Source organism: Meleagris gallopavo, chromosome 29 (genome assembly GCF_905368555.1).
Source record: "Meleagris gallopavo chromosome 29, MGAL_WU_HG_1.1, whole genome shotgun sequence".
Taxonomy (NCBI): Eukaryota; Metazoa; Chordata; class Aves; order Galliformes; family Phasianidae; genus Meleagris; species Meleagris gallopavo.
In genome coordinates this window covers 5,259,188-5,285,247 of record NC_139432.1, presented here as the reverse complement: position 1 = coordinate 5,285,247, position 26,060 = coordinate 5,259,188, and the positions used below count along the sequence as shown (strand labels likewise).

General features: G+C 48.4%; 1 protein-coding gene across 3 annotated transcripts; it reads right to left on the bottom strand.

Annotated features, from left to right (window-relative positions):
• Positions 1-435: 435 nt before the first annotated feature.
• RND2 (Rho family GTPase 2) lies at positions 436-26,009 on the bottom strand. 3 transcript variants are annotated; one of them, XR_014880009.1, is made up of 7 exons: positions 24,043-26,009; positions 20,383-23,878; positions 20,194-20,281; positions 10,219-10,328; positions 8,050-8,184; positions 6,858-7,632; positions 436-5,417 (listed from the first exon to the last, which is right to left on the bottom strand). XR_014880009.1 is itself a non-coding variant. In XM_085210951.1 (6 exons), exons 2-6 carry the CDS (start codon positions 20,482-20,484, stop codon positions 7,384-7,386), a joined length of 684 nt encoding a protein of 227 aa, XP_085067077.1. In that variant the 5' UTR covers positions 20,485-23,878; positions 24,043-26,009; the 3' UTR covers positions 6,232-7,383. The 3 variants fall into 3 exon arrangements, 1 of the variants encoding a protein (XP_085067077.1); XR_014880010.1 differs by lacking the exon at positions 436-5,417 and adding an exon at positions 5,746-5,886; XM_085210951.1 differs by lacking the exon at positions 436-5,417 and having other exon boundaries at positions 6,232-7,632.
• Between the last annotated feature and the right edge of the window lie 51 nt (positions 26,010-26,060).

The following is a 26,060-nucleotide window of genomic DNA, read 5'->3' as shown; positions in this document are numbered from 1 at the left end:
TTTCTGCAGAGGTAAATCAAAGGCCAAGTATGTCTTCATGCAGCACAGGCATCACAGCAAGGCTTGGCTTGTGCAGCCTCCCAGGGCCAGTGCGTGGCACATTGCTGCTTGCCAGAATAAGCAAATGTAACTACCTGTGTTAATATTCAGGCCATGAAGTCATTGGCATTTGTATTTATTCATTTATATAAACAAAACAAGCTTCCCAGGGCACTGCTGACATTGTGTTCCTCCAAGGCCCTTCCTGAGATAACCATTTGCCATTTAGCATGCATACATTTCACTTAATTATGACAGGCTAATTGATTAAATGAAATAACATGATTAATTGACAGTTATAGAAATCACTTGGGTTCAGAATATGCACACAGAAATGACAAGTGGTTCAGTTGTAATTCAATTTTTACCTCAGAAAAAGGGTTCATTTACTAGATGTGGGGGTTTTGAGCACTTTATTTGAACAGTTCATTGGAAAAATAACAGAAACAAAAACAAACAAAAAAACAGGGAAAGAGCTTCATAAATCAATGAGAGGCTCTGAAGACTTCACTGAAAAGCAAAGCAACAGCACTGCTGGAACCACAGTATCTCCTGCGTGCACTTCTCTTGGCCTCTGATGCACACCCTGAACTAGGCAGTTCCTTCTCAGCTGACCTGTTAGCTTTACTGTGAAAGATTTATAGTTCTGATCAGAGTTGAGAACAGTGTCAGATTCTTGCATCAGCTCTTCCCATCCATATACACAGCTACATTGCAACCCTGTGCGGCAACACTCAGGTTGCAGTAGTGCTCAGCAACCTGATTGGACAAGAAGTGTAGGGCAAGAAAGCAGAGCACCAGGACTCCTGCAAGGAGCTAACAAACACCAGGTGATCCCTGAGCCACACAAGCTGTGAGTGAAGCAGGTAAAGTCCTTCCAGGGAGGATTCAACATTTAATGGGATCTGAGAGTTCAGATAGGGCTCTGAGCACTGTCAGGATGCAAGAAACATGAAGCTGTTCTTTCCCCCTCAATCTATGAAGGTATGTACTAGATTGGAAGAGCCTTGCATGAGGAAATAAAGACTCTTGGAAGATGTTCATGGAAGATCTCAGAGGACTGGGTCACTGTGTTGAAACTCTAAAGCAGAATTTGGTTACCCCAGTGCCAGATGTCATTGATCAGCCCTGTTGCAATATCCAGTATTAAAAATATACGGTGTGCTTGGTGTCCAGAATCAACCTGAGTATGACAGTGTAGTTGAGTCTGCACAGCCAAAGCCAGAACTAGAAAACAGATGTCCAAGTGTCCTCCAGTGGAATGAGCAGCTAGAACCACTATATTTCATGTTTTCCATCTCCCAAAGGATCCAGAACTTACTAGATAAGTGGAACAAAACCCAAGCAAATTAGAAATCTTTGTGTATAGAATTATATACATTTATTTTTCTATATTCCATTGGGAGCTTCCAGGGCAGCTACCCACCTCACCTTCCACTCATGCAACCGTGGTGACACCAATGCTTCCACTGATGCATTTGACCCATTTACTGTCTGGATTCTTGTTCCCAGCTCTTCAGTAGCTCAAGGATAAAAAACTTTTCTGTGGCTCCAGCTTCTAAATGAATGCTTCTTCAATACGGGGAACAAAACAGCAAATGCACAAACATCTTAGCAGGGGTGGGATTCAAGCCTATTCTGCACAATCTGTCCTCCTCACCTTAACAGATAACTGACTGATCCCTGAGCCCTGCTGTTCCCATGGAGAGCAGCTGGCTTTTTATTTCCATATTTGGCATCCTCTGCCAGTGAAAAGCATTGGCTGTCAGAGGTTCAAGTTGGTGGGAGCCTCTTGCACCAAAAGTGCTCCCAGAGGAGTGGGAGCTCCTGCAATTCCCATCTCCTGTGAACTGCAAGAACTGTGGTGATGTGGTACAGAGCAACATGGTTTAGTGGGCATGTTGGGGATGGGCTGGGGTTGAACTTTGTGATCTTAGAGATCTTTTCAAGCCTTAATGATTCTATTACTCTTCCTGGAGAACTTTCCTTCCACCAGAATGGAATAGAAACGTTTTATTTCCAAAAGTGATTTTGACATTTCTAACATGAGTATTAAATTGCTACTGGTCAGTTAGAGACTTAAACCCAGAATTAAAAACTGGGCTATGATGGGAAGGTAAAGGCCCAGCTCTAACAGCTGCATGATAAGCATTCAACTGGCACAAAACTGGAGGAAGAAGACAGATCATGAGAGTATCTGATAATCTCATAGATAAATAATTCAATAGACACATTAATATGTAGTCAAATGCTGCTCTGCTCAGTATACTTAGTAATTATCTCAATGATCAATAATCTATGTCAGAATTCTCTTTGATTTAGCACAGTTTCAAGCTACTGTGTAACAACAAGCAGCACCCTATTCCTGGCAGATACCAGCTCCATTCTCACTCACTAAGGCATGGAAAGCTATATTTCCTGAATTTGCAAGTGGTTTGTAAGGATAAATTCATAGTGTTGTGATAGGCCACAGGAAACCCGTGATGATATCTGTGACTTAGATGCACGCAGGAAGAAGCTGCCTACTTAGCAGGGGAGTTTGGGGGCTCTCCATGTTCCCCTTGCTCCAGGAGCTTCTCTATTCAGAATAAGAATAAAGACTTTTCTTCCTGTTTTCATTTTATCTAGGAAGTAGAAAGGGGGCATGCAGATGTGCTTCTCTGGTGACCTTGCCAATAAGAAGCCTGTGCACGTTATGGGCAGTTTTATCAAAGCTTTGGAATCTCTTTATCCCTAAATAAGCAGAATGCAGCTAGGGTAAAAGAGAAAGATGTTTGGGCAGGCTCCAGCAGCCTGAATAACTTGGTTGTCAGCTGTACTGTGTGATGGGGAAAAGAAGGGCTAGAGGCTCCCTGATGGCCTTGCTTGCTGTGGGCCAAGGACTTAGCACAGCTCTGCCATGTCCCAGGTGCTGTAGCAGCTCACCCTGACCTGCTTGCTCTCAGCATGCAGGAGTTCCTGTGTCCTGCTGTGGATGTAAATTCACAAAGCCCTGCACAAAAGCAGAGAGAAGAGTCCTCCCTCTGGCACAGAGGCACAGCTCTGGGAAGCTGCTTGGCAGGCTTTCTTCCCTGGTGACTCCAGGGGTGCAGCAAGAATGCTGATTTCTTCATGCTAATTAGCTGGGGCAGCCTGGGCTTAGCGGCTGCAGACAATGGTGTTGTTGTGAATGAGGCCAGTGCACACAAATGCACTTTTCTCAGCACATGAGATAACTCAGCAGCCTTTGTAAAGCAAGAGCCAAGTGCTCCTGAGCTGGAAGCCTGTTACCAGCACCAAGGGGCTAGAGGGGGACCAGCAGCTTCCTTGCTAGGCTTGGCATCATTTGGAAGAATTGGAAGGGCTTTTGTTTTTCTTGGTGGTGTTAAGAATCTTTGACTTACCTGTCCATCAGTAGCTCTAGGAGCAAGGTAACAGATCTGTCTGTGCTGGTGCAGAATGAGGTTAATTGGAAGAGAACATTCACCCTGACCCACTAGGCAGGAGCAGATCCTCAGGGTTCAGCTAAAGCAGCCTAAAAGTGTTCCAATCATATGTACATATGTAAAAGAGGATTATTTGTGAGGAAAGTACCTCACAAGTCACGTAGACAGATGCCCAAAGGAAAAAACAGAAAACACATTCATCCTCTTTTTTTCCATCTACTCCCATATATATATATGTATGTATATATATAAAAGAAGTCTCCCTAATTGTTCACGGGCAGGCTGCTGCTTGAGTGAGAAGGAGCAGGGACCCAGTAGCAGCTTTGTTTGGGCTCTTCTGTGTGTGTGGGTCTTCTTTCCTCCTTTCTATCTATCTATCTATCTATCTATCTATCTATCTATCTATCTATCTATCTATCTATCTCTTCTCTGTTTCTTTTGATTTTGCTTCCTGTTTCAGCATGCTTATTCCTCTTTAGAGATGGAGAGGGAGGGAGAGAGGCTCCTTTGAGAAGTCTGTTTAAATGAACCACTGTGGGAGGCCAACTATTCTTTATAGTCCATCAAGCCCGAAGAGAAGCAACTGCCAGAATATTAAGCTGTGTGCTGAACAGTGACTGCAAAAAGCAGCCCTCTCAGGAGGGGATGAGGGCACTCTTGTCCAGAATTTGATCCCACTCTGAAGTCAGAAGCCTAAACTTTCAAAGATGACTTCAAACAGTTGATGTGGGCCGTATAAAGGCATAACAGATGCATGCTTCAGGTTTGCTTAGGCTGTGGAACAGCATCTACGTTTGAATTTGCATTAGGTTTTAGCAAGCTGCAAATGCATTTCCACGTCTAGCTCAGCTCTGGCAAGTGCTGCAGCTGAACTCTGGTCCTGTTCACTCTGGCAGAATGCATGCATCTTGGCTGCTTCATACTTTTTCATTGTAGTCTTTTTTGTAGGTTTTTTTTTGTTGTTGTTGTTTTGTTTTGTTTTGTTTTTTTGGGTGGTTTTTTTTTTTTTTTTTTTTTTTGGTCTGTTCTAGAAGCAGCTGGTCACCAATTACTTTCATTCCAATATTATTATTGTACCACTTGTTTCCAGCTAGTTGGATCTAAGCTGAACAGCATAGCAAAAATGACATTTCCTTTCAGTATGGAAAATAAATGAATCCACAAAACAAAAGTTTTCAACAAAAGGTTCTACCATGTTTCTGGAGCTCCTTCCATACATAGAATCATAGCGTGGTTGGGTTGGAAGGGACCCCACAGCCCACCCCAGCCTCAGCCCCTGCTGTAGGGTGCCTGTTGCCCACCAGATCAGGCTGCCAAGTGCAGTATAAACATATTCACAGTCACTTGCCATGTGGCTTTTGTAGTGCTCCAGAAAGAAGGTGTCTACAGACAGCAGCAGTACTGCAGGAGTTAGGCAGTTCAGGCTCCTGGAAAAATGCCCCATAAACCCCACAAATGCTCTCTTTTCTGTTGCTGTTCTGTTACCACTTGCATTTTTGCTTCCCTGCTGACTCATGGTGTCAGGCCCTTTGTTGCTGCCTGCTTTTCATCTCTTCAGCCCTGCCTGCTGGCAGGCAGCTCAACACATCTCCAGTTCGCCTGGGGATCCTCTCCCGAATGCCAGTTTGTGTTCAGTCCTGTGCCTGTGAGCCCTGACACCAGCCCTGGGGTGGGATGTGGCTGCTGTCATTAGAGACTCCAGAGCACCAGGCTGTCTCACAGGCATTAGGACAGCCCTTGTACCCCACCATGATGCTTCAGACAGCAAGTGGAAGATGCCCCAAGCATGTAGAGATACCTTGGTTATTGTGCCAAGGAAGGTAGATTCAGTGAATGCTGACACAGTTCCATTCTCCTGGAAACCACTTTCTTAAAGATCAGCAATCCAAAATACCTTTGGCTGTCTTGATTTCTGCGTCTGAGCCACTCGCAGCAGCAGCATTGGTCACATGCCTGTAAGAAAGGAGCCCGATGATGGAATATGAGGCTGTAAGGGCTTATCCCCACAGGCTTTAATGTCTCTGCTTTTCCTCACCCATGGATCCAGCTCAGCTACTTTATGATAAATGTTCTTGGAGGCTATTTCAGTTGCCTTAGTCTCCTGAGAGGCATTCGCTGGCATTCTGACGGATTCTTGCAAACTAATGCTGGGACATGTCTTTACACTGCCACAATCCATCCCCAAGCGCCTTCTTTAGCAGCCATAGCCTGGGAAATGCAGTGCACAGAAAGAAAATCACTTGCAGCAGCAAGTGAAACAGAGCTGTGGCTGCAGCAAAGTAAACAAAGCCACTGAGCCAAGCTGAGCTCCACACAGCAGCCCAGAAACACGGAGAGCTCCACAGTTTTGTGGGGAGCCACCAGGCAGCTTAGCTGTTCCAGTTTCCTAAGAAGTCTTTGTGACGCAGATGAAGCCTGAGCCCTGGGCAGGACAGGAGATACAAAATATTAGGTGAAAGCCATCTTCATTTGAAGCTAGAATTACAGTGAGGATGAGGGCATCTCATATCAGCTCAGATTGGTGAATCAGGCACATACAAGCTGCAAGTGCTGCCTATTACTGAATGAGTCAGGATGGAATGAGAGATTATTCAAGGAAGATGTTTCGGCTCCAAAATGAATACATGCAGCTAAGGCCTCTCTGTTTTCTGCTCAAATATGCATGAATGTATGTCAAGAGTTAGAGTGAACCACGAGGACACAAACAGAAGCCAGGTGGTAAGGTATTTTGAAAAGATAACTATTAAAAATGAACAGAGTCAAGCACTGTGCTTTTTCCAGCATTGTTTATTTTTTTTCTGTAGCTCACCGACACAGCTGGATCTGGCAATGGAGCAGACTTTTTTTTCCATAAAGTGTCTACGTGTCATTAGATCAAGGCTAACACTGTTGTTAAAGGCATTTATAGAGGGCAGCAGCAGAAGCAATGACAGGTGTTGGCAGCAGGCTGTACCGCCATACAAAATGGGCAGGGAGCACCTTTCTTCCCACTGCTGCAGTGGAGTCAGGGTGCAGAGACACATATAATCCTTTTTGTGTCTTGTACCAGACAAACACAGCATCATGGAGCACAATCTGCAGTTCAAAATGAGTGGAGGAGAGGACATGGAGAGTGATTGCAGTCTGCTTTTCAGGACACTGTGTGCCTGGATGTGCAGCTGCCTGTGGCAGTGAGCAGCCTGATGAAGAACCAGGCTGGCAGAAGCAAGGCACAAGCTCCTGAGTGACATTTGCTTGCTGAAAGGAACCACAATTTTCAGGATGCATCTACGGGGACAGGCCTTGCAGCCAGATCTGCTCTGTTGGTTTTGGAATAGAATTCAAGTATCTGAAGTACCGTGAAAAAAGCTGCCTATCTATAGTCTCCCAGGAGGTGATCAGCGTGGTGCTTACCAGGTTACGCTTCCTCCCCAGGGTGCTTTCTTGGTGGCTTGCCATCCAGTCCAACCGTAGATAGCAACAGCTCAAATAACACTTCTCTTCTGAAGGCAGATTGGAAGAGGACTTTCTCTCAGTCATTCTGCTGCTTGCGGTCCCCCCCTCTCCCAGCCTCCAGCCCAGGTCCCACCACCCTACATCACCCAGAGGCTGGGCCATGGGGACAGGAGAATGGCATGCATGCAGCATCACTCTCAATTGTTTTGTTTCATCCAACCATAGACCTTCCAACGCCTGAATGCTTCTCTGTCAAGTGGTTCCTTTCTCCCAAGCAATCAGCACTGCAGCAGCTGACCCAGAGGTCTTGGCAGTGCAGGGTGCCTCCTGCACCCCAGTTTGCAGCTGGGACCTTTGCTCAGCCCTACGGACTAAGAAAGGCTTCAGAAAGGCAAGCTGGCTCCTACAGCCAGCACCATGCCCTGGTCTTGGCCAGTTACTGTACAAAATGGACAACACACATATGTTATTTACAGACTGTTTTTCACATGATGGAACAGCTCTTGGCTCGGTCTTTCCTGATCTCCGTGTCATTCAGTAAGTTCGTTCTGCTGGGCATCTGTGATGCCCGCTTCAGTCCCCGTTTGGAGTTGGAGCGCTTCAGGTTCTTGTGTATCCTGTTGACCGAGGCAAGTGTAGTGACATGGAAGACATCCCGCACGCTGTCCTCCGATACCTTGGAGGAGCACTCAGCGTAGGCCACTGCCCCAATCTGCCGTGCCAGAGCACTGCCCTGAGACCCAGAGATTGGGGAAGGAAGGAGGAGTGAGGTTAGGACAGAGCACCTTGAAGCAGCATCAGAGCCTGCGACCCTGTGCTGGTGACCGCAGCAGTTCCCAGCAGTTCCCAGCCTGTGTCTTTGTCCCCACCCCAGCTATGCCCAACAAGGAGGTGCAGAAACACACTCGTCCTACTTTAGCCAGTCCAAGTTATTAAGCTGGGCATCTCCACTAGCTTTGGGGGAAGGCTTCCAGGCTGCAAACCAGGAGGTGGTTCAGCAGAGCACTGCCAATGTGCCCAAGGCATGGAAGAAGAGTGCTGCAAGCTCAGAGTACCTGAGCCAAGATCCGGTCAGCTTCAGACCAAGACCAGTGCTGCTGAGCTAACTTATCTGAGGAGGTGCAGGAGGAAATCAGCTCCCAAAACCCACCTGCTCATGTGTCACTGGGATGAGGCGCTGCTTGGAAAGCTCCCGCAGCGTGTTCAGGTCTGTCCGCATGTCCAGCTTGCAGCCAACCAACACGATCTTTGCATTGGGGCAGAACTCCTGTGTCTCCCCTTGCCACTGTAGTGAAGACAAGAGAGAGAAGGTGCACAGCTGTGCCGGAGGCTGTGTGACAATGGACAGCCTACAAAAAGTCAAGGTTGGAGGAACAAAGCCAATCATGGGGTCTCAGCACAATGGTGGCCACCTTGCACAATCCATGAAGCCCCATCAGCTGGGGTTCACCAGAGCTGCTCCCTGGAACAATAACAATATGTTGCCTTGGAAGCCTTCTGTGGGAGGATTTTCCAAATTGGAGTCACAGCTGTTTGGAAGCCAATTAGCTCTTCCTTAGCAACTGCCACAGGCAATGACAAAAATGGTTGAAGTGCCTCTCAGATTAATTTTTTGCTCACTTGGTCCAGATATACCCTGCAAATATGCTGCATTCAAGTTGCTGTCTCCTGCAAGACTGAAGGAAGGAAAGAAGGCCAGGGCAAGCATCCACTTTCTTCACTAATAGTACATTTCAGAGCTCCAAAAAAAGCTTCAATATTCAGTGAGGTGTCTGCAATGATAAGTAAACCCATTGACCAGGGCTGGGAGAGACCTGCACAGCCCCAGCAGTGTGCCAGCACCCTGAGCACCCAGTTAGTGCTTCTGGAGCAGCAAGCAGATGACAAATAGAGATTCCTACTGGCTGAAGATGTCTCTTGGAACTAGCAGTTCTTGCTATACTGGCTGACAGTTAGGCATACACCCCAGGCAATTAGAAGGGGAAGAAAACCCAACCCAGAGCCCAGTTTCCAGAACCTAGTGGGGAAAGGAAGCGCCAGCAATGACACAAGTTTCACTGAATGTCAGAACAAAGCAACTGCAAAATACGGGGAAAAAATGATGTTTTCCAGCAGGAGATGTACTCCAGTCTCTGTCCTACAGATCCCTTTCCTGGTGCAGAATTTGTCTACCAGGATTCCCACATGCCCCCCTCTGCCACCAGAATCAGCCATACAAGGAGGATGCTGCAGTTCATTTGGAGTAGAAATCCAAACACCCAAATTTATCCAAAGGATGAAAATCCCTGCCAAGATGGAGCTACTGGGCCTGTTTTCTGCATTGTGACCCACTTCTCCCATGCCTGACAACATGTGGGGAGCCCAAGGTTTGCAAAACCATCAAGCCTTGTCAGAACAGAAGTGCCATCTGGTGAAAACCCACTTTGTGGAAAATTAAAAGCTACTTGCATCCTTTTGGGTGGCTCCTTCCCTTCAACTGTACATGCTGTGAAGACAAGCCACGTAGCAGGGCAGCAATAATAAAGATTTCCTCTGTTGAATTAGCTTCTTTGCCTACAGCTTGAATAGAGAATGTTATTCTCCTTACTTGCCTGTATCAGAAGAAGCTAAATCCTATTTCAACTTCATGGTATCTTAGGAATGTGACTTACCTCCGTAGGCTGTAAGCCTGCACCAAAGGAAACAAGGCATCTGCTCAGAGGCACTTAAGAAATACCATGTGACACAGGGATTAAAAGTTGCTTTATCAAACAGACACTGCTAACAGCACTGGAAGTATCTGTGAGGCCACATGGGAAAGACCTTACAGTGAGCAAAACAGGCTCACACGAGGAGCAGACAGACACTGATGAAGTCCAACCCCAGCTAATTATTGATGGACTTGCATCTTATTAAGGTACAAGAGATTTGCTTGTGTTCTTACCCCGTTATCATGAGCAGCAGATGCTTCCAATCCCCATGAAAGACTTCTGCCCCCTGAGCTGGGTGCTGGGAGCTGTCTTGGAGCCCAACCAAACCCTTGACTGAGCTATCAGTAAAAACAAGCGTTTTTGTCCCCTTGCCAAAACACTAGAGCCCCAGGGCTTCCTCCCAGTGCTGACATGAGAAACACAACAGATGCCCTCCATCTCTCCCTGTTCCCATGTTTGCATGTGTGCAAAAAGGCAGACTGACAGAAGCACTGCATACTGAATATCTTGCTTTCTAAAGACCATGGGCAACTGTGGCAGGCAAACTCTAGCCAAGGGAGCTTTTGGCCCTGGTGGCAGCAGTAGGGGATGCAGGGCTCCATCCCAGCCCAGACACCCTGGGCACTCACCTTCTTGAGCACACTGTCCAAGGTTTCTGGGCGGCTGATATCAAAGCAGATGAGCACAGCATCTGAGTCCGGGTATGCCAATGGACGGACATTATCATAATAGGCTGAGCCTGCAGAGAGAAAAGCAGTCAGCAGAAAGTCTCATCCATGAGCTGCTTGATACCTGTTGGGGCAGGTGAGGAGCCTCAGCCGTCTCCGTAAGTCCATAGTTCCAGCAAGAATTGGGACATGGCCACATGTGAGCATCTAGCAAGCAAGAGGTGGTAAACTGTGCTGTTGGGCATGCTGGATATCTACAGGATGGGGAGCTTGGAAGGGTTGCAGTGCTTGCACATGAATCCATCACTTGTCATACAGTTGCTGGACTCCTAACAGTTGGAAGATGTAGTTGAGAGAAGGCAGGCCATGAGCAGGGCTACAGCTATGTTTTAATCTTCTCAGTATCTTTTTACAGAGGAGCTTGCTCACAACAATTGTGAGAATTTAAGACAGGTGAAAAAAAAACTTTCTGCTCTGGATTTATGCTGGAAAAAGTCAGATTCTTTTCCTTTGTTTGTGCATAAAAGATGTGCAAGGATTTGGTGAACAAGTTCTGAATTGGAGGGAATGATGCTGCATTCTGCAGGATTTTTCAGGGAGTAGAAAAGAGCCCGGGTGGAATCCTGCACAGCTCTGCCATGTACACATATCCACGTCTGTACATACAACCCCTCAGTGTGAATTTCAGATGTTAAAGCCATTATCCCATAATGTTTTTGTTTGAAGTGTATTCTGTATGAAATAGTAAATGCCCCACTAAGCAGTAATGGAACAATGTTTGTTGCTGCTTAAAAAACATTTGTTTCAGTTTTGTATTTGGCTTCACAGTGGCTTAAACTTCCTGGAGGGGTGAGAAGCAGCTGTTTATTTATGAAAAAGGGAAGCAGAGACATCATCCCTTGTTGAGTCTGCCTCCTTGGAAGCAGGATGGGGACACGGGGGATGCTCCACACCACTCACGAGCAGGCATGCCAGTACCCCATGTGCATTTAGGTTCACAACAAAGCCAGCTGCAGGGACATTCTGCTGCTGCAGTCCCTCACAGACACGAGTGAGAAAAAATACAGCACAGTTTTTTGTCCCTGCAAAGTCACTGGAATGAGAAGCAGCTGGCATCCAGCATGGCAGAAACAGTCTGTGACCTCCGCAGAGCCCGGCCCTCTTTGTAGAGGGAAAGTTGTGCTTTGTGCGTGGAGTCAGTGCCTGGGGTGTCTGGACCAGCGTGGGGTCAGAGGATGCAGGCTGGGGCACAGCAAACCCTGGAGATCTCTGACCCTGCTTCAGGCTAAGAATGCTTCACCTTCTGACGGGCGGAGCTGGCCCCATGAGCAGTCCCATCTTACGAGTGACTCAGTGCTTTTGTTGGCAGCACCGAGCTCTGCAGCACCAAGCTGCTCTTCCAATCAAGCTTACATTCTCGTCCCAGATGCAGGTCTTCCTAAAGGGATTCAAGACACAGCACTGATCTGCATGCTCAAATGTGCTAGACCCTTTATCAGAACCGTGCCCTTTCCGTGCACAGCTGCCCCAGTCAGGTGGGAGGGAAGCACTTCCATGCACATCCTCTCCCAGTTGCTCCTCCGCTTCACATAAACATTGCAGATAAATCTGACCTCCTCCCAGCCCAGGAATGCTCCTTTTGTAGAGACTGGCTTTGGCTCCTTTCAGCTCAGACATTGCTACGGCAAACTGTATCGTAGCAACCTGCTGCTTTCTCCAGCACGTCACAGACTGCACTGGCGGGGCACACAGTGCAGTGGAGTGCAGCCAGCACAGTTGGTCACCACCCATCCCACAAACCCCCAGCCTGGTGTCAGGACACAGTTGGGCAGCTGCTGAGATGGCAAAAGGAGGGGAAGAATTATCTGCCCTGGGTCAAGAGCATCATTTTGTTAATGAGATCAAAATTGCCTCTGTATGCTCTAACATTCTGCTCCTAACAACCAAGGGACAGGAATGGCCCCGACCTCATTGGTAGCTCTGCTCACCAACAGCTGATCAACACCAGCGTTTTCCTGAAGTTTCTTCCCCAGTCTAAGAGACCAACAGTCAGAGAGCCCAGCAATGCTGTGCTCCAGACTTACATCATCTCCAGCTTTTTCTCTGCTGAATCAAGATATTCTCTAATTTTTGAATGTTATTTTTTGATGAGGACAAAACACAAATACCCCAGTTCCCTCAGCTCCAGATCTCTGGATTTGTGGGTTCTGAGTGCTCAGTACCTTTCAGCCATTCCTGCAAGGCACTCCAGAGCCCCACACACTGGCACCTCCAAGCACACATGCACTCAAGACTTGCATGTCTGTAGATCCAGCCTTTCTGTTCTGCGTGAATTGTTCTCCAACATGGCACTCAGGTCTGCAAGAAACAGGACCTACGTACATTTGTTTTGTGATTAAAGAGAGAAAACTGGAGCAAGCCAAATGCCAAAAGCAAATTAAAAATAAAATCCACATGGTTGTTGTCTGACATTCAGAGGTTGGTACAGCAACCTGGCACTGGAACAGTGACGCTGCTCTCAGGCAGGGGATCAAGCTATGGCCCAAACTCCTGACCCATCACCACATGCTTTCCCCACGGCAGTGCTCCAGGCATGTTAATACTACATAAAGTGATAGTGAATGTGATGGCTTTCGTGATTAGTAGCTCCTCTGCTAGGACAGATGATCATGGAAGTGTTAATAATATATTTTATTTGTATCACGCCTTTAAGACTGAAAAAAGGTTCGGGAAGCTGTCACCATCGATGGGGACAGCAATGGACAGGGGACACCGTAGGCTCTCCTACCCTGATGCAAGCAGCACATCTGCATGAGAAAGGCCCTGTCCCATGGAACAGCTCAGCTATTGTCTCCTCACCAGAGCAAAGCAGAAAAACGCTGGATTGAAAACCTGATGGTGAATGGAAGAGATAGAAGTGACAGCTGTCCCGGACACCCTGGGCAAGGAAAGAGCCCAGTCCCCATGCTGAGCCTGCAAAAATCTCAGTTGCTTCTCCAAGACAGCATGGATGCTTCAGAGCTAGCATTTCCTCTGCAGATGTAATGAGGGGGCACAGAGTCACCCAAACTGATAGTGAAAGGGAAATAAGCCCTTCTGGGGGCAGACTATGAAATGAATTGTTATTCTGTGGTCCCCATACTCAACTCAGCTTGACCATAGGGAACTTGCGGAAGCGGGCAGGTCGTGGGTTTGTCACAGGAGCTCACTGGTGGAAGATGGAACATGATGCAGCTTCATGAAGAGACCGAGCACAGAACATGGACCCTGTGTAGGGCAGCCAAATCCCTATCGCCCCCTCCTCAGACACCACAAACCGTCCAGGACACCTGCAGCAAGTGGCCTGCCCCAATAAGGTGTTTCTCAGGGCCCATCATTTGCATATGAGGACCCATCAGTACAGTTTCTTTCCTTGGGACATCTGGAGTGCCTTTGCAAAAGCAGCATTTGAAGAGCAATGGCTCTGTGTGCCTGATATACAACAGACAAGGATATACAAAGGATATACCCTTCTTGTTCCCTGTATCATTAATGCTGTTGGGCCTGGAAATTAGTGAACTTGTCTTCCCAGGCTGAAACTGTGCACACTGAGGAGACAACACGAATTCAGTGACTAACTCCCAGTGTGAAATTGGACAAATTGGACCCTCTCTCTTGAAAGCATGAGAGTGGCTGGTTCTGTTTGGGAAGGGTGAAGTACAGCGTGGTTCCTGAGCTGCCCACAGGTCCCTAAGAAGCGGGGCTCAATGGCCAAGTGTCCCTGAGGATAAAGCAAATCCCACTATATTAAAAAAAAAAACACATTTCTGACACTAACACAGTGCTTGTTAGAGTCCAGCGCAGTGCAATGGCAAGTAAAAGAGACAGAAATCTAAGCACTGGAGAGAAAATCCAAGATATAATGACAGCACTGACAGCACCATGGTCTGAAGCCAGGCTTCAACCACCTGGAGGTCAAGGTTCTGAATGCAGCAGCAATTAGTGACATTAGAGACTGAAGGGAGAGCAAAGCAGAACAAGAAAGACAATCAGCTGCGGTCAGCTAAAGGTGGCATGGCAGGCTGATAAAGTGCCCCGCTGTCCCTCACCAGAACCGAGGTCTCCCAAGTTGCAGCAGTAATACGCCAAGGCGAGGCCAATGGTGGTTTCCTTCCTGGAGCATCCATTTCCATTACAGCCAGAGTTTTCACTGCTGCATCCCCTTCAGATTTCAGAAACCCCTTCAAGGGCACAAACAGAAATTATGACCTCCTCACAAGCTGGAGTATGGCCAAGCCTCACAATGGGGGTTCCACAAGCAGCAGGACTGGGGTCAGCGGGTGAGCTTGCCATGGAACAAAGCCCTTCCTGCCAGAAGAAGGTGGCCCAAAGGGGAGAAGGGGCATCCAACCCGAGCTGGAATCCTAGAATGGTTTGGGTTGGAAGGAAGCTTTAAGATCATCTAGTTCCAATCCCCCTGCTATAGGCAGGGATACCCCCCTCTAGACCAGGTTGCGCCAAGCCCCATCCAGCCTGGCCTTGAATGCTTCCAGGGAGAGGGCATCCACAACCTCACTGGGCAACATTTTCCAGTGTCTCACCACCCTTACAGTGAAGAATTTCTTCCTAATATCTAGTCTAAATCTACCCTGTTCCAGCTTAAAACCATTTCCTCTTGTTCTGTCGTTACCTGCCCTTATAAAATGTTCCTCCACAGCTTTCCTGTAGGCCCCTTCCAGGCACTGGAAAGCCACTGTAAGGTCTCCTTGGAGCCTTCTCTTCTCCAGGCTGAAGAGCCCCTCCAAGCTCTCCAATCATCTTTGTGGCCCTCCTCTGGACCTGCTCCAACAACTCCATGTCTGTCTTTTGCTGGGGGCTCCAAAACTGGACATAAAACTCCAGGAAGAGGGAGACAAAAAGCAGCAGAGGGAATGCCATAGTGTAGTCCTCTGAGCCCCAGCACTCTGACGCAGCATTTCTGATACTGGATTGTGACCTGTCTATTACTTGTGCAACATGACTACAAAGCCCAACAGTTCAGGAAAGGAGCAAACTATTCCATGACACAGAGCAAGCAATCATCTGGAAAGTGCATGACTGAAACAACAGCTAATCAGCTTGGACAACTAACCTCTGCTGCTAATTCTTGTGATGTGCATTAAAAACCCTAGTAAACTGCTAAGCAGCCTAGCTGCCATGTCTCAGAATGGACACGATCAAGGTGAAGGGAATGGTGTTTGCAGGGGCTGAGGTGGCATCCTGGGCTCCTCACGCCAGTGACAGGGAGGCAGCTCTCTGTAGAAACCCCTAATAGCAACCCTAGGGTAGCATCACTGAGCCCTTGAGGCGGGAGCACAGCCTTAGTACCTGGTGGGGCTGAACACAAGGGTGCTAAAAATCACAACCATGGCAGCTGACAAGGGAGGCAAACAGGAACCAGAAGTCCCTTCCAGGCACTTTTGCCACATCACAAGGGCAGTTGGCATTGCCTCAACCTGTCTGTCATCATTTTATTGGGTGTAACAAGGACTAGGAGTGGCAGCCAATTCCCACAGACCTCTGGCTTTGGGGAACATATCTGTGGGTTGAGTGAGCACAAATTATCTTCATGCAATGCTACACATTTCCAGTTTGCTGTGCACAAGCAGCAGCTTTCTCCTTGGCTGCTTGCCCACCAGACAAGGTTTCTCCCCACAGGGAAAGCTGGACCTGCACGCCTGTGAAGTTTAATTGCATACTGATCTAATCCATAGGATCTAGGGCAAGAGGAAAGCTGTACCCAGGTCTCTTCCATAGGGCTGGTGGCATGGCACCAATCAGCTCCTCTGGACCTCTCCCTGCCACAACGTACCGCAGGACCACCCTGAGGTACAGTGAGGGGCACCTAGGTGCCAGGTGGGCACAAAGGCAAACCCATCATGCTCAGATGTGAGAGTCCCCTTCTACAGGGATTTTCAGCAGTCGCTTTACCTGATTGCCTGGCTAAGGAGCTGCTGATTGATGGGTCTGGGGCACAAGGGACACCCCCAAGGCATATAGGGAGAGCAGCAGCTTCTGTACCATGCAGCGCCTACACCATGCCCAGTCTGACATCTGACATACCCCAGGGACTCTGGTGTCCCATCCTCTCCTCTCACATCATGTCAGGTCTCCCCAGATCCAATCTCCACCTAGTCCAGGATACGCACTTCTGCTGCAGCTCTTTCAACTTCTGTCTGACTGGTTCCTGACCTGCCTAAAAACATGACCCAGCTACACATATTTTCAGGCTTAACTACGTCTTTGTGCTGAGGCAGAAGAAAAGTATGCTAGTTCAAGGCTCCCAGCTTCAACAGGGAGCATGGGAGGAGCTATTTTGGTATGGAAAGGGTAGCTCCACATTCTTCTCTGCTTCAAAGCACATGGGAAGAGGCAGCCATTGCAATTCCAGAGCTGCTTGCTGGGAATCCCCAGCGCCAGCATCAATGGAGATGCCATTGCTAAACTCAGCCCCTTTCAACTCTCTAATCTCATCAACATTCCTGGGTAGTTCCCCTAATGAAGGGACTGTTATCAGAGCCTGTTGGTTCCCACACAGCCATACCAAGGCAGACTGTTTGCTGAGCACAGGCAAAGAGGGAGGCAGGGAGGGATTTGCACTTTACAATGTTATTCTTGTTTTGAAAGCGAATCTGCTTATCAGACACAAGTCTCTGCAAAAGGCTGGCAGCCACACAGCTCCCCTGCTGTGAGCTGCAGTGCAGAGCAGACAGCAGTGCTGCTGGACCAGCTTGGGTTCTGTGTGGGCAGAGAAGTCCTCTCCAGCAGCTTTGGAGGATGGCAGTGAGCACACACACGGTGCAGTGCCATTCCTGGGCACTCCCGTAAGCCACAAGCACAGATGTCCCATAGCAGGCAGCTCTGCTCTACACCAGGGGAGCAAAAGGTAGACCAGTTCACAAGGGGAATTAAGCTGCTGCATTGCTGAGAAGCCAACTTGCCCATTATGACTACATGCCCTTCCCACCACTGAAGCACAGGAATGCAACTCGCCTGCACTGTGTAAAGCATGATGAATGGTCACAACATCACCCAGCAGGCTGTACAGAATGGAAACTCTTTCTTGTGGGTGTCACGCAGCAGCACTGGATGTCCAGGAGGCACCCAGCCCTTTGGGCGCAGCCTCAACCAGCCAGCAGGCATTCCATCAGGCTGGTGTTTCCCCACACCACTGCCATGCAGAGAAGTTGTTTCTGTGCCAAGCACATTTGACCAATGGAGGAACTGGCCAAAATGAGAATAGAAAGAGCAGCAAAACAGGACATCCTCCAGTAAGGAGCAGAGCACAGCAGCTGCCCCATCTCCTCTGCAGCTTGCTCTCGCAGGCAAAGATATCAAATGTTTTTCAATGGAGGCTCTAGGAAATGGCACATAGTGGAAATGGAAGGATGGGACATTCCTACTGCACTGCAAAATGGCACCTGGAGCAATTTCAGCTTTGCACTGTGCATGGAGGTGGGACTGAGTTAAATAGAGACAAATCCAAAATGCAGGCAGTATGGAGGGACCAGGCTCATACATGGCTCCCTTTTTTCCTTAACAGGCATTTGGATCAAAGGCATTTCAGTGAGCACAGAGGGCCTGTATTTGCCCTGTCTGAAGGACTCTCAGTACTGCTAAGCCTCCAGTGTTCTTCCGCCTTGGAAAAACTAATCAAGGGTTACAAGATACTTAAAGGAAATCCAAGGTCCCAATACAGCGTGGGAGCAATTCAGCTCCCCATAATCCCTGCCATCATCCCTGCCCACAGTATGGCAGTGTTTCTCTAACTACATTTACTGCCTGCCTGCCATCTGCTAGTATCAGAGGAGGGGCCAATTCACACTTAAAGGCTGTATTTCCCAAGTTCCCCACAGCAGCTAGCGCTACATGTCCAGGGAGCAGATAACACCCCAACATGGGCAGGGATTTCTGAGAAGAGCTAGCAGCAGCCAGGCAGGCTGGGATCCCAGCAGCAGGTTTTCCAGGGCAGCTGCTCTTCACTGGTGCCCATAGCAGCATGATGCTATGAGCATCTGCGGAGCCACTCACCACTCTCACAGCTGACTTCAGTCCCTGTCCAGATTTTCTGCTGATTTTTGGAGGAGACCTTCAGCTTCACTTACTTAACTAAGAGATGGAAAACATTTAAGATATAAAAAAGGGAAGCAGATTTCCAGCATCTCCCTTCCTGCTCCTGCTAGGATGAGTTTAACACTAACAACAAGCCCCTGCCCACAAAGCTGCTTAAAAGAGGTAGCAGGCAATGCAGAGACAAGGGGAAGTGCACCCAGCACCTGTCATATGCATGAGGAGGGCAATCAGCCACTCTCAACCCCTTCAGCTCAGTTGGTTCCATTTGCTATTGTGCAAAACTTTTTCTACCAAAAGCTGTTTACAAGTGTCTCCGAAGTGGAAATACAGCTTGCAGTCTGTAGCTCAAAATGTCATTTTGATTACTAGAAAAAATTGCTACGTATTGCTTTGCAGGACTGTTTACTGACATATAGCTTTTGGGTATTTCAAATGAAAGCTGCAAAAGGAGGCAATTTATCTGGAAAACTATCTACTGAACTCTATCTACAACAAAGCTCTTAAAAAGGGAGAAAAAAATCAAAATCCATTTCCTCTTGGCTGTAAAGATAAACACTAGACAGACCCATATCTTTTGTTGAAAATGATAAAAATGAATGTATGACAACATCAGATGCAGGTTCCAGGTGCATATACACAGATTTAAAGCCATTTTATCATGTTATTTTCTTTTAACATTTGTAAGATCAAAGCCAAATATTCCAGAGAGTTCCTAAAAAAAACCCACACAGTGCGCTAAGCGTGGTTCCACACACTCCAAAGGTGAAGTTTTTCTCATCAAATGCAGACACTCAGAGCAAAGCTGCTGAGCATCAAACAAAAACAACACAACCAGTCCTTTGCCATCAGCTGCAGAAGTCCACAGTTTGGAAACCCCCCAGGGCTCACAACTCAGCAGGCAAAAGACCCCTGTTTGTTTCAGGACATAAAAATTTCCAAAAGCAAAGTTTGCCAGGTTGGGAAGCCTCCAGTAGAGGCTCAGTAAACATTTTACAATTTAAAGGTCGTCCAAAAATCAGTAAAGTCATTGCTCTAAATAGAGCTCTGCCGATCCTACAGCTGTAACCTGATGGATGTAAAATTATAGTGAGGAATTTGAGTGCACAAGACCTAAAACTGTCTAATATCATGTTTTAATTTACTTTTGCTCTTGAGCACTAAGAAGACTCAAAAAATTATGGGGAAAGACCATCAGCAAGTCCATTATGTATGTACACCACCAGAGCCCAGCATTCAGTTCTGCTATGCATACGCATCAGTCCAAAAAGGTTGTCAGAGGTAAATTAAAGGATGCACATAACCTTTGCTAGACGCCAATATTTTTATTAGCTCTGCATCAAGCAGTTCACTTACAGCTCATGTCTCCTCAGAGAGGCAGCATGAAGTTTGAAAAGGATTTTGGAGGGCTGAGATGTGCCCAGGGCTCCCTGCAGCTTAACTGAGGATGCAGATGAAGAGGCAAAACCAAACCAAAACACAAAAAAACTGAAGCAGCCCAGAAACTCTCCTGGAGTGAGTGATGAAAGGACAGCATATTCCCACAGCACATTCCTCTCCAAGGTGAGGTCTCCCATCTCGGCTGCACCTTGCTTGCTTCCCCATTCCTTCCCAGCCTCATCTCAAGCCCCAGAACTGGTTTTGTTGGTGCTCTGCTGCATCTCAGGGCTGAGATGCACCGATACGCAGTCAGCACCTAAACGATGTGCAGAGCCAGCCCCAAGGCCGGGAGAGAGAAAGCCGCAAAATCCAGCGCAAAGACACTGAGACGGGATTTCAGCGTTTGACGCCCGCTGTGGATCCCACAGAGGCCGCATCGAGACCCACCGCGTCCCTCCCCGAGCCCACCTGAGGTGTCCCACATGTTGAGCTCAGTGCGCTGCTTGTCGATCTCGAAGCTGGCCGTGTAGTTCTCGAAAACGGTGGGCACGTAGCTCTGGGTAGGGAGAAGGAAGGTGAGCCGAGCCGAGCCGAGCCGAGCCGAGCCGAGCCGAGCCGCGCCGCGCCGCCGGCCGCCCCCCGCCGCCCCCCCCACACCTCCGGGTAGCAGTCCTTGGCGAAGACGTGGAGCAGTGCCGTCTTGCCGCACTGCGTGTCCCCCACCACCACGATCTTGCAACGAGCCAGGTGTCCCTCCATGGTGCGGGACCGCGCCGTCAGCGCCGCCGCTTTACCGGGACCGGCGCTCCCGATGGCCGCGCCCCCGGCCCTGACGGCACCAACCGGAGCTGAAGCTGGGCAGGGCCACCCGGCCACCGCCACCCCCGGCCGCCTCCCGACCTCGGGAACGGCTGCCCGCCCCTCGCCAGGCTGCCTCCGTCCGTTGATCCCCGGGATGCGGCGTGGGAAGAGGCTCTGGCGTTACGGGGAAGCTTACGTCAGGCTCCGTCACCTCTTTCTTCTGATCCAGACTCCTGCTGCTGCGCATCCCGTCCGTCTGCCTCCCTACCTCTCCCTCTAGCATTCAGCAACAATAAAAATGTGGGTTTTTTTTTCCTACCCATAAAATCTGACAGGCAAAGGGGGCCCAATCCATGCCAAGCTGGTGCTGGGCGTCGCAGATGTCAAAGATCGAACTGCCAAAGAGGTGAAGGTAGGGCATCACTTCGGGCCAGGTGGGTGAGGAACAAAAACGGCCAGCGGTTTGTCATGTCTCTTGCAGCAACAGTGTTCAGCTTCCCACCTGGGCCTTCTAGCTCTGGCACCGGTAAAGAACTGTGACTTTTTCCTACGCAGAATTTCAGCAAAAATGGGAGCACACGGCATTTTAGCTGGCTCTACACAAGTCTTAAAAATCATGTCCCTCTGATGCACACAGCCATGTTATGTGGGCAGAGAGGAAGCTTGTCATCTGCCCAAGAGCACTGGCTCCACAGCAGCAACCAGTTCTGCGTTCCATTTCTCCCTGGTTATGAACAATGCAAATTGCAAGCAGTGTTTTTAATTAGTAAACTGATGAAAAAGGAAAGGTTCCTTTCCTGCTGATACATGCCATCCTGCAGAAAGATTTACCATAAGAGCAAACCTTCATTTGTCAGAGACAAACCATCTGTCACAAAATATAGTAAAAATAGAGACAATGAAGACAAAGCAAGTCTGGGGAAGTGGAAATTAAAATGTTTTGGCAGGAAAAGCAGATTTATTAATGGACTGAGGCAGCAGTTTGTTTTTGAGGAAATTGCAGCCATTTCTCATATAAATATCAGCGCTGTGTGTAGGCATGAGCACAGCCCAGAGGCATGGAGTGAGGTACACTGCCACACCAGCACCCAGCGCTCATGAGCACTACTCTGCACTCTGCTGTTCCTCAGTAGGAATGTATCTCAGTAGGAATTCATCTTTTTGCTTCCAAGAGTTTACTGGGATACTGCATTGGATGAAGAAAAGCTTCCTCTGCATTGAATACTCGAGACTTTGCAACTCCCCACAACTGCATTTGCCTTCCCCTGCAGAGGGCGTGCAGCTGAGGGCACCTTTTGCTCAGAGCCACGTGGGGCAGCATCACTTCTGTCCCATTTGGTGCAACTGCACCTTTTGGCAAGCAACACTTGCAAAATATATAATAGGCATTTTTCAGAGTGGGCTACAGGGAGAGATGCGCTGTGACTGTCACCACTGCTGGGGAGGCAGCAGGTGGCTCCAGCACATTTGTTCCTGAAAATGCTCTTCCAGTGGCTGCATTCTGTCTTGCCAATACATGCTCTCCTTGTTTCACACCATGACACTTTCTGTATTTTGATGGTATGTGTTGTGACTTCATACACATCTTTTCTGTGCCATTCTGTGCCTGCAACATCTTATTTCCACTGTGGAATTTTTCCTGGTGAGGCTCTAACCCGGAGCAGAAAGAAGGGACTTTAATTTTTCATCAGCTCTATTTTTGAGTAGTTTTCTTGTTTTGTCTTGTTTTGTTTTGTTTTGCTTTGCTTTGCTTTGCTTTGCTTTTTGACTTGACAAAGATGTGAAAGAGCTTGAAACTTGCCAGGCAAAACTGCCGAATATCTCTCACTGTTAACAATCAGCAGCTAAACCAGTCAGTCCAGAATGGTGGTGTGTCATACAACAGTTTCTCCTGGAAGTTGAAGAGGTGGAGAAGCACAGAGTTTGAACACACAGAGCAAAAGACACAAATCAACAGCAATTAGAAAGGTTAAGAGAAAGGAGAAAAAATGCCAACCAAACTTCTTTCATGTGTCCAGTCTGTTTATATTCCTAACTAGAATAATGCTAATCTGAGTCACTGTTGGCATTAATGAAGTTTGCACCTCTGGGTGAGCAATTTAATTAATCTCAGCAAGCCAGAACTCATTACAGCAGTTCATAAATGCTATCAGATGAAAGCAGCATCCTTCAGCAACCTCAGGGATTAAAGCAAGAAGGCATTCAATCAACAAGGCTTCTGCTGGAAAGACTGCAGTTGGAGCATGTGTTCTATAGTTGGAGGAGATGTAATGCCTCGATCACTGCTGCAAATTTCCCTGTATCGAGGGGGTGACCTGGGGCTCCCTTCACAATCCCATGGAAGTGAGCAGCCCTGCTCCCAGCACGCTGGCCAAATAGTGGTACTCTGGTGGGAGCACAGCATGTGGATGCCCTATGCCTGTAATTTTAATGCTGTAAATGTTGGTACTGATACAGCTGCAAGGTTGAAGTGTGGAAGGATCCCCATGCTGCTGGCTGTCTGCAGGTCCCACAGCAGAGGACACAGAGGGGTGTTACTCTGTGCACTCATGGGAAGGCACCTTGCATGGAGCTGGTGCTTCCTCAGCCTCTGCAGTGCGGGGAGCAGACACAGCTCGGTGCAGGAAGCGACACCACTGTGCTGTGAGCATCTCTCAGCCTGCTGTCACTCTGCAGATTGAAGTGATATTCACCCTGCCTTGGTTAGTGCTTGACAATTGCCTCCATTGACTCTGTGATCAAAACAGCAGCATGGGGGTGGTGGCTGCGAGTGGCAGGTTTGTCTAGGGGGTGGGAACAGATCTATTCCACCTGCTGTGCCGCTGTCACATCTCCATGTCCCTGGGATGAAGGTGTGAATGCAATCCAGCAGGCACAGCAACTGCCAACAAGAACAATGAGGCTGAGAGATCTCATCTGTGGCTGCTGCTTTGTGCATCCCAGTGCACAGCAGGCACCAGTGAAGGGAAGGCAGAACAGAGGCAGGAGGAGCGTCTGGTTGTCCCTACACACTCGGATAAATGCATAGTGTCAGCAGTTCCAGGATGGCAAAACATACAGCTCAGAAGATGTCACCTTGGGTTACAACATCCTATTGGGTCTGCTTGCAGCCTCCAGCTTCTTTCCAGACCAGGGGGTGTGGAGAAATATGGGGAGATGATATGCACTGGTCAGGACCCTGACAGAAACAGAAAAACTCTGCTCTAAGCTCTAGCCTATGGCTGGGCTTGGAGATTATTTCCATAGGGTCACCAGCATGCTCGCTCTGAGAGGAGTGATTTTGGACTCTTATCCTGGTGCCATCACTGTGGGGTTCCTAGTGGTTGCATTATCTCCTATGTGGTTCCTGCATCTGTGAGAGCAAAGGAGATGGATTTTTAGAGCCCTGTGTGAAAAGAAAGTGAGGTAGAGCAAAGAGGCATTCCCACCCTTCTCACCTGCTGCCAGGGGCGAGGGGAGGCAGAGGGAGGCTGTTGGAAAGTTCAGGGCGATGTGCCGGAATACTGAAATACTCACCATTTGGCAGGAATGTGAAGGGAACAGCTTCCTACATGCCCAGTGCCTGTCTCCAGCTGTAAACTGCAAATCAGTGCCATCCAGAAGCACCTACATTTGAAGAGCTTGCTGAAAAAAAAAAAAGAAAAAAAAAAAAGAACAGAGTGGAGGAGAGAACACCAATTCCACCAGGAAAATTTGCTAATTCCAGCTAATGCATCCCTTCAGCAAACCACACAAGTATCCTATCCCATGGCAGCCAGTGCAATGCAGTGCTTGGACCACAACTCTGCAAGTGCAGAGCTTTACAGCCAGCTCCTGCAAGTCAGTGCCCAGAGCTCCCCCACTACATTTGCAGCTTACATTACACACAGTGGTAAGGCTACTGCAGCTGAACACAAAAACAACTGAGATTTGCAGGGAAAACGTGATTGAACCAATCTGATAAAAGAAAGATTTACTCAGAAGCACTGAAGAGACAAAGGCAGCAAAGCCCACACCAAGCAGATGTGCCCTTATGCAAAAATGTCTTTATCTGCTTTACAGCTGCACACAACTAGAGCAGTTTAGCAGAAGAGGAGCCTGTCTCCCAAACCCCACTGACTTCATCCAGCACTGAGTTTCTTGGAGGCTTCCCCTTATCTCATGCACTTCTATAGGTCTGTAAGAGCTTTCTCCTGGACAGTGTTTTTCATCCACTATGGGTGTCCTGACAACAGCAAAAATAAATTACTGGGAGGACATGCTATGAAAGCTTCCAAGAAGAACACAGCAAGAACAGTAAGAAGTAGGATTGTGCTTTGATCCCTTCTTCCTAACTTTGAGCACAAGAGATGCTCAGCCATTACAAAGTCACATCTGTGTTCCTCAGAGCTGAGAAATAGCAAACAAGAATGTAAATGTCCAAGCTGCTCTGAGGTCCTGGTGTGCAAACTTTTTCCTTGCTGTCACTGCAGCCATCCAAACATCTGTAAATATGGCATGCAGCAGAACCAGATGATTTGCAGCCTGCTCCAGACCTCTGATCGTTTTCCTGCCTTTGTGCTCTGCTTCCTGAGGAGCCCCATCCGGCTGCTCCCCAGCCACATCCATGCAGAACTGCTGCTGGCTTCTGTCAGCAGCTGCCTGAGGATGGCTGTTTACAAACTAAGCCCCTGGAACTGCTGGGGTTTGTTCATCTGCCATCAAGCCAAAACCTTACATCTAATGCTGTCAGCAGAGTCGGGAGCGCCCTGCCCAAAGCAGGCCTTGCGCCTGACTTTGCTTGGTTAGCAAATTCCAGATGGTGCTGGAGCAACACTGAAACTTCTAACGTGCGTGTTTCTGTCATCCTTGAGATGTTTCTGTCATCCTTGAGTTTTCCTCTTTTTGGGGTAGATGTTTCTCTTTGTCAGCAGCTGCTTGATTTGCAGGTTTGAACCTTTACCCTTGAGTTGCAGTGTGTTGTGAGCATAAGGATGTTCTCCCCTGACTATTGTGGAGAGGCTCTGACTGCACACAGCGCAAACCTGCACTGCAGCAGCAAGCTGGGGAGCCGGGCAAGGATCTGAACAGCATTTCACGGAGTTGGTTGCTGCCTGCTGATAAATGCTTCATAAGCAGGAGGAGGGGTCAGATAGATGGATCCATCCACGCATGCAGCCGCATTTATTTGTCTGCAGTTAGGGGACTGGAGGAGGACTCCTCCCTCTTGTCTGGGAGGCAGCCCGTGCCTCCTGCCCAACTCCTGCCCATTCCAGGGCTACGAGTAGAAAGCTGTTTACAGAACCATCCTGGAAGTGACCTCGGTTATTTATGATAAATTGTAGCAGTACTCATTGAGGCCACTACCCACCAAAGCAGCCATTCCATACGTGGCTCCAGAAAGTCGCACTTTGTTTGAAAGGAAATGTTTAGCAGAAAGGAAGGGAAAAATAAGGTCGATGCAGAGGAGGCAGGAAGGGAGCTGAGCTGCCTCCTTGACGACGCAATTAGGATTTAATCTCCGCACCGCAGCGGCTGTACGGGCGTGGCTGGGACTTTGCTATCGACCCCGTGCA

Excerpts from the sequence above, each read along its gene's own strand:
- RND2 (XM_085210951.1), bottom strand. The coding sequence starts at position 20,484 with ATGGAGGGACACCTGGCTCGTTGCAAGATCGTGGTGGTGGGGGACACG. Across the intron at positions 20,282-20,382 it reads CCAAGGACTGCTACCCGGAG|AGCTACGTGCCCACCGTTTT; the intron begins GTGTGGGGGGGG and ends CTCCCTACCCAG. Across the intron at positions 10,329-20,193 it reads CAACATGTGGGACACCTCAG|GCTCAGCCTATTATGATAAT; the intron begins GTGGGCTCGGGG and ends TTCTCTCTGCAG.